The 9090-nt window shown below is 40.4% G+C and overlaps 1 protein-coding gene across 1 annotated transcript; it reads left to right on the plus strand.

Moving 5' to 3' along the window:
• Positions 1 to 1905: 1905 nt before the first annotated feature.
• On the plus strand, positions 1906 to 8678 carry LOC306982795 (chromodomain Y-like protein; the record flags this gene model as incomplete). Its single annotated transcript, XM_079583246.1, has 3 exons — positions 1906 to 2145; positions 7679 to 7822; positions 8178 to 8678. 3 exons carry the CDS (start codon positions 1906 to 1908, stop codon positions 8331 to 8333), a joined length of 540 nt encoding a protein of 179 aa, XP_079439372.1. The 3' UTR covers positions 8334 to 8678.
• Positions 8679 to 9090: the final 412 nt, after the last annotated feature.

Raw genomic sequence — 9090 nt, forward strand, 5'->3', positions numbered from 1 at the left:
CCCCTTCACTCTACTCCCTTCACTCTACTCCCTTCACCCTACTCCCTTCACTCTACTCCCTCACCCTACTCCCTTCACTCTACTCCCTTCACCCTACTCCCTTCACCCTACTCCCTTCACCCTACTCCCTTCACTCTACTCCCTTCACTCTACTCCCTTCACTCTACTCCCTTCACTCTACTCCCTTCACTCTACTCCCTTCACCCTACTCCCTTCACCCTACTCCCTTCACTCTACTCCCTTCACTCTACTCCCTTCACTCTACTCCCTTCACCCTACTCCCTTCACTCTACTCCCTTCACTCTACTCCCTTCACTCTACTCCCTTCACCTACTCCCTTCACCCTACTCCCTTCACTCTACTCCCTTCACTCTACTCCCTTCACTCTACTCCCTTCACTCTACTCCCTTCACTCTACTCCCTTCACCCTACTCCCTTCACCCAACTCCCTTCACTCCTTCACTCTACTCCCTTCACCCTACTCCCTTCACTCTACTCCCTTCACTCTACTCCCTTCACTCTACTCCCTTCACTCTACTCCCTTCACTCTACTCCCTTCACCCTACTCCCTTCACTCTACTCCCTTCACTCTACTCCCTTCACTCTACTCCTTCACTCTACTCCCTTCACTCTACTCCCTTCACCCTACTCCCTTCACTCTACTCCCTTCACTCTACTCCTTCACCCTACTCCCTTCACTCCCTTCACTCTACTCCCTTCACCCTACTCCCTTCACCCTACTCCCTTCACCCTACTCCTTCACTCTACTCCCTTCACCCTACTCCCTTCACCCTACTCCCTTCACCCTACTCCCTTCACTCTACTCCCTTCACTCCCTTCACTCTACTCCCTTCACTCTACTCCCTTCACTCTACTCCCTTCACTCCTTCACCCTACTCCCTTCACTCTACTCCCTTCACTCCCTTCACTCTACTCCCTTCACTCTACTCCCTTCACTCTACTCCCTTCACCCTACTCCCTTTACTCTACTCCCTTCACTCTACTCCCTTCACCCTACTCCCTTCACCCTACTCCCTTCACTCTACTCCCTTCACCCTACTCCCTTCACCCTGCACACTTTACTCTACTCCCTTTACTCTACTCCCTTCACCCTACTCCCTTCACCCCTACTCCCTTCACCCTACTCCCTTCACCCTACTCCCTTCACCCTGCACACTTTACTCTACTCCCTTTACTCTACTCCCTTTACTCTACTCCCTTCACCCTACTCCCTTCACCCTACTCCCTTCACCCTACTCCCTTCACTCTACTCCCTTCACTCTACTCCCTTCACCCTACTCCCTTCACTCTACTCCCTTCACTCTACTCCCTTCACTCTACTCCCTTCACCCTACTCCCTTCACTCTACTCCCTCACTCTACTCCCTTCACCCTACTCCCTTCACTCTACTCCCTTCACTCTACTCCCTTCACCCTATTCCCTTCACCCTACTCTCTTCACCCTACTCCCTTCACCCTACTCCCTTCACTCTACTCCCTTCACCCTATTCCCTTCACTCTATTCCCTTCACCCTACTCCCTTCACCCTACTCCCTTCACTCTACTCCCTTCACCCTATTCCCTTCACTCTACTCCCTTCACCCTACTCCCTTCACTCTACTCCCTTCACTCTACTCCCTTCACCCTATTCCCTTCACCCTACTCTCTTCACCCTACTCCCTTCACCCTACTCCTTCACTCTACTCCCTTCACTCTACTCCCTTCACCCTATTCCCTTCACCCTACTCTCTTCACCCTACTCCCTTCACCCTATTCCCTTCACCCTACTCCCTTCACTCTACTCCCTTCACTCTACTCCCTTCACCCTACTCCCTTCACCCTACTCCCTTCACCCTCCTCCCTTTACCCTACACACTTTACCATAAATCCGAACACCTAGCTCACCATGAGTGTGTCCTCTGTCGCCCCCTGCAGGACGTTTGTGAACTGCCTTGTCCAGTTCCCGAAGCCGCTGGTCGCCGCGGTGAACGGGCCGGCGCTGGGTCTGGGGGCGGCCATCTTGGCTCTGTGTGACGTGGTCTGGGCCAATGAGAAGGCCTGGATCCAAACGCCCTACACCCAGTACGGCCACACCCCCGACGGCTGCAGCTCCTACACCTTCCCCCTGATCATGGGCCCGGCCGCTGTGAGTCAACTACATCCAACTATAACCAACTACACCTAACTACACCCAACTACCCCCAACTACACCCAACTACACCCAACTACACCCAACTACACCTAACTACACCCAACTACACCTAACTACACCCCAACTACACCTAACTATACACCCATCTATAACCAACTATACCAGGGGTGCCCAAACTTTTTGTCTCCGAGGGCCAAAATGAAAATGTTCCTGTGGGACGCGGGCCAAACATGGCGATGTCAAGCGTGAAACACATATAACTGCAAATAATAATGTTATTACTATATTTTAATATTATTTCACTTTCGGTATACATGTGCCATTTTGATTCTATCTATGCAAATGACTATGGCAAAAGCCTAGTTTTAGTCAAACAAAAACAACAACTGTAGAAATATAGTACAAAATGTAAACAACACCTGTATCTGCAGCATCTACAGTGACTTTACCTCAGGTAACTCAAAGAAAATGCCACAGCTATTAGATCATTTTGAAAGTGTCAGTTCAGCATATATTCTTTTATAAGTCGATTTTTAACACCTACCTTTGTTGATGTTAACAACCTTTGAAATAAAAGTTGGAAAACTGGGAAAGTTAATGCTACCACAATCTGTGATAAAAACCCAGACACCACAACAGTGTTTCCTTAACTTGACGAAAGGAGTGAAACAGCGCCCCCAATTTGACGTTAGTGGTCAAAAAGTGTACTGCATCCATATTCATCATTGAGAATGAATGGGAAGAGAGTTAGTGTTAATCATATTATGCGTGCAAAAGTAGGTCACTCTCTGGCGGGCCAACGGAATTGTTCCGGCGGGCCAAATTTGGCCCACGGGCCCCACTTTGGGCACCCCTGAACTATACCTAACTACACCCAACTATACCCAACTACACCCAACTATACCTAACTACACCCAACTATACCCAACTACACCCAACTATACCTAACTACACCCAACTATACCCAACTACACCCAACTATACCTAACTACACCCAACTATACCTAACTACACCCAACTATACCTAACTACACCCAACTATACCTAACTACACCCAACTATACCTAACTACACCCAACTATACCTAACTACACCCAACTATACCTAACTACACCCAACTATACCTAACTACACCCAACTATACCCAACTATACCCAACTATAACCAACTATACCCAACTATACCTAACTACACCCAACTATACCCAACTATACCCAACTATACCTAACTACACCCAACTATACCTAACTACACCCAACTATACCCAACTATACCCAACTATACCTAACTACACCCAACTATACCCAACTACACCCAACTATACCTAACTACACCCAACTATACCTAACTACACCCAACTATACCTAACTACACCCAACTATACCTAACTACACCCAACTATACCTAACTACACCCAACTATACCTAACTACACCCAACTATACCTAACTACACCCAACTATACCTAACTACACCCAACTATACCCAACTATACCCAACTATAACCAACTATACCCAACTATACCTAACTACACCCAACTATACCCAACTATACCCAACTATACCTAACTACACCCAACTATACCTAACTACACCCAACTATACCCAACTATACCCAACTATACCTAACTACACCCAACTATACCCAACTATACCCAACTATACCTAACTACACCCAACTATACCCAACTATACCCAACTATAACCAACTATACCCAACTATACCTAACTACACCCAACTATACCCAACTATACCCAACTATACCTAACTACACCCAACTATACCTAACTACACCCAACTATACCTAACTACACCCAACTATACCCAACTACACCCAACTATACCCAACTACACCCAACTATACCCAACTACACCCAACTATACCTAACTACACCCAACTATACCTAACTACACCCAACTATACCCAACTATACCCAACTATACCTAACTACACCCAACTATAACCAACTATACCCAACTACACCCAACTATACCTAACTACACCCAACTATACCTAACTACACCCAACTATACCCAACTATACCCAACTATACCTAACTACACCCAACTATAACCAACTATACCCAACTACACCCAACTATACCTAACTACACCCAACTATAACCAACTATACCCAACTATACCTAACTACACCCAACTATACCCAACTACACCCAACTATACCTAACTACACCCAACTATACCCAACTACACCCAACTATACCCAACTACACCCAACTATACCCAACTACACCCAACTATACCTAACTACACCCAACTATACCCAACTATACCCAACTATACCTAACTACACCCAACTATAACCAACTATACCCAACTATACCCAACTACACCCAACTATACCCAACTATACCCAACTATAACCAACTATACCCAACTATACCTAACTACACCCAACTATACCCAACTATACCCAACTATACCTAACTACACCCAACTATACCTAACTACACCCAACTATACCTAACTACACCCAACTATACCCAACTACACCCAACTATACCCAACTACACCCAACTATACCCAACTACACCCAACTATACCTAACTACACCCAACTATACCTAACTACACCCAACTATACCTAACTACACCCAACTATACCTAACTACACCCAACTATACCTAACTACACCCAACTATACCCAACTACACCCAACTATACCCAACTACACCCAACTATACCCAACTACACCCAACTATACCTAACTACACCCAACTATACCTAACTACACCCAACTATACCTAACTACACCCAACTATACCCAACTATACCCAACTATACCCAACTACACCCAACTATACCTAACTACACCCAACTATACCTAACTACACCCAACTATACCCAACTATACCCAACTATACCCAACTACACCCAACTATACCTAACTACACCCAACTATACCTAACTACACCCAACTATACCTAACTACACCCAACTATACCTAACTACACCCAACTATACCTAACTACACCCAACTATAACCAACTATACCCAACTATACCTAACTACACCCAACTATACCCAACTATACCCAACTATACCTAACTACACCCAACTATACCCAACTACACCCAACTATACCTAACTACACCCAACTATACCTAACTACACCCAACTATACCTAACTACACCCAACTATACCCAACTACACCCAACTATACCCAACTACACCCAACTATACCCAACTACACCCAACTATACCTAACTACACCCAACTATACCTAACTACACCCAACTATACCTAACTACACCCAACTATACCTAACTACACCCAACTATACCTAACTACACCCAACTATACCCAACTACACCCAACTATACCCAACTACACCCAACTATACCCAACTACACCCAACTATACCTAACTACACCCAACTATACCTAACTACACCCAACTATACCTAACTACACCCAACTATACCCAACTACACCCAACTATACCTAACTACACCCAACTATAACCAACTATACCCAACTATACCTAACTACACCCAACTATACCTAACTATACACCTAACTATACTCAACTACACCTTCCCCCTGATCATGGGCCCGGCCGCTGTGAGTTAACTACCCCCAACTACACCCAACTACCCCCAACTACACCCAACTACACCTAACTACACCCATCTATAACCATCTATACCCAACTATACCCTACAACCAACTATACACCTAACTATACTCAACTACACCTTCCCCCTGATCAACTATGCCCATCTATACCTAACTTGGTATATATGGCTTTTATTTTGAAAACATCACAAATTTAAATATTTTATGTTGAAAACATCACAAATTTAAATATTTTATGTTGAAAACATCACAAATTTAAATATTTTATGTTGAAAACACCACAAATTTAAATATTTTATGTTGAAAACATCACAAATTTAAATATTTTATCTTGAAAACCTCACAAATGTAAATATTTTATGTTGAAAACATCACAAATTTAAATATTGTATGTTGAAAACATCACAAATTTAAATATTTTATGTTGAAAACATCACAAATTTAAATATTTTATGTTGAAAACATCACAAATTTAAATATTTTATGTTGAAAACACCACAAATTTAAATATTTTATGTTGAAAACATCACAAATTTAAATATTTTATGTTGAAAACATCACAAATTTAAATATTGTATGTTGAAAACATCACAAATTTAAATATTTTATGTTGAAAACATCACAAATTTAAATATTTTATGTTGAAAACATCACAAATTTAAATATTTTATGTTGAAAACATCACAAATTTAAATATTTTATCTTGAAAACACCACAAATTTAAATATTTTATGTTGAAAACATCACAAATTTAAATATTTTATGTTGAAAACATCACAAATTTAAATATTTTGTCTTGAAAACATCACAAATTTAAATATTTTATGTTGAAAACAGCACAAATTTAAATATTTTATGTTGAAAACATCACAAATTAAAATATTTTATGTTGAAAACATCACAAATTTAAATATTTTATGTTGAAAACATCCCAAATTTAAATATTTTATGTTGAAAACATCACAAATTTAAATATTTTATGTTGAAAACATCACAAATTTAAATATTTTATGTTGAAAACATCACAAATTTAAATATTTTATCTTGAAAACATCACAAATTTAAATATTTTATCTTGAAAACATCACAAATTTAAATATTTTATCTTGAAAACATCACAAATTTAAATATTTTATCTTGAAAACATCACAGATTTAAATATTTTATCTTGAAAACATCACAAATTTAAATATTTTATGTTGAAAACAGCACAAATTTAAATATTTTATGTTGAAAACATCACAAATTTAAATATTTTATGTTGAAAACATCACAAATTTAAATATTTTATGTTGAAAACATCCTAAATTTAAATATTTTATGTTGAAAACATCACAAATTTAAATATTTTATGTTGAAAACATCACAAATTTAAATATTTTATGTTGAAAACATCACAAATTTAAATATTTTATGTTGAAAACATCACAAATTTAAATATTTTATGTTGAAAACATCACAAATTTAAATATTTTATGTTGAAAACATCACAAATTTAAATATTTTATGTTGAAAACATCCCAAATTTAAATATTTTATGTTGAAAACACCACAAATTTAAATATTTTATGTTGAAAACATCCCAAATTTAAATATTTTATGTTGAAAACATCACAAATTTAAATATTTTATGTTGAAAACATCACAAATTTAAATATTTTATGTTGAAAACATCACAAATTTAAATATTTTATCTTGAAAACAGCACAAATTTAAATATTTTATCTTGAAAACATCACAAATTTAAATATTTCATTTTGAAAACATCACAAATTTAAATATTTTATTTTGAAAACATCACAAATTTAAATATTTTATCTTGAAAACATCACAAATTTAAATATTTTATTTTGAAAACAGCACAAATGTAAGTCTGTTATTTTGAAAACTCGTCTCTAAATCTCCGCTGTTGTTCCCCTCCTGTCCAGGCGGGGGAGCTGCTGCTGGGTGGGCGGAGACTAACGGCACAGGAGGCGTGTGCTAAAGGCCTGGTGTCTCAGGTGTTGTGGCCTCACACCTTTAACCAGGAAGTGCAGGCGCGAGTCCGGGAGCTGCTCGCCGTCGACGCCCAGGTGAGTCAGACGCCCCTCCCACCGGCGAGGCGTCGCCGCGGCAACCAGTCCAAGGCCCTGATCCGCTCATGGGCTAGGGTTGGGTAGTTAGTGGTAGTCAGTGATAGTTAGTGGTAGTTAGTAGTAGTTAGTAGTAGTTAGTAGTAGTTAGTAGTAGTTAGTAGTAGTTAGTGGTAGTTAGTGGTAGTTAGTGGTAGTTAGTGGTAGTTAGTAGTAGTTATATTAACCCTGTGTTTGTGCAGGTGCTGAAAAAGTCCAAGGCCCTGATTAACCTCTGGGTTAGGGTTGGGTAGTTAGTGGTAGTTAGTAGTAGTTAGTAGTAGTTAATAGTTATATTAACCCGGTCTCTGTGCAGGTGCTGAAAGAGTCCAAGGCCCTGATCCGCTCCTGGTCCAGGTCGGGTCTGGAACAAACCAACGAGAGAGAAACCGAGGCTCTGAAGAGGATCTGGAGCTCCACCGAGTGGACGGACGCAGTACTGCAGTACCTGCAGCGGCCACAGGAGTACTAGTACTGCAGTAGCATTACAGTAGTATTACAGTACTACTGCCCCATGGAGCAGTACTGATACTATGGACACCACAGGATACTGCAGTAACGTAGTACTATAGGAGTACTACACTGTACTGCAGTACTCGGACTGAAGTTACTGATGAAGACCCCCGGCTCTGTCCTGGACTCTCATTGGCTGGATGCTGTTGGCTCCGCCCACTGGACGCTGAGCCCGGGGTCATGTGATCAGGGTCATGTGACTGATATTTAATAAATGTTTTTGAAGAGTTTTATTTGTGTTTCCTCAGAGTCAAAACTCTCAGTTAGAAAGTTATTATTATTAATGATGCTCCTGTTTCAGTTTATAACACGTTTATAACACGTTTATAACACGTTTATGACACGTTTATGACACGTTAATAACATGTTTATAACACGTTTATAACATGTTTATAACACGTTTACAACATGTTTACAACGAATAATTCACTAATGTGTAAACTGCCTTCCAAATTCTTATGCAAACTGTATTTCAGTGCCATAAAGGTAAAACCTTTGCGTTTGGTGTGACTGGGTTTGTTTTAAAATAGGGGATATGTGGCTCCTCCTGTTTGTGCAGGTCAGAGTTTTGCTCTAACTGCAGTCGAGAAGCTCCTTCTTGTTTAGACATGAAAACAAACTGTTACAGAATCTAAACGTGAAGACACAAACGCACGGATGATCAGCTCCAGATCATTACGTGAGACCATATTCCTCAGTTTGAAAAGAAGCAGTTC

The sequence above is a fragment of the Gobius niger genome (assembly GCF_951799975.1).
Source record: "Gobius niger genome assembly, contig: SCAFFOLD_143, whole genome shotgun sequence".
NCBI classification, from domain to species: Eukaryota; Metazoa; Chordata; class Actinopteri; order Gobiiformes; family Gobiidae; genus Gobius; species Gobius niger.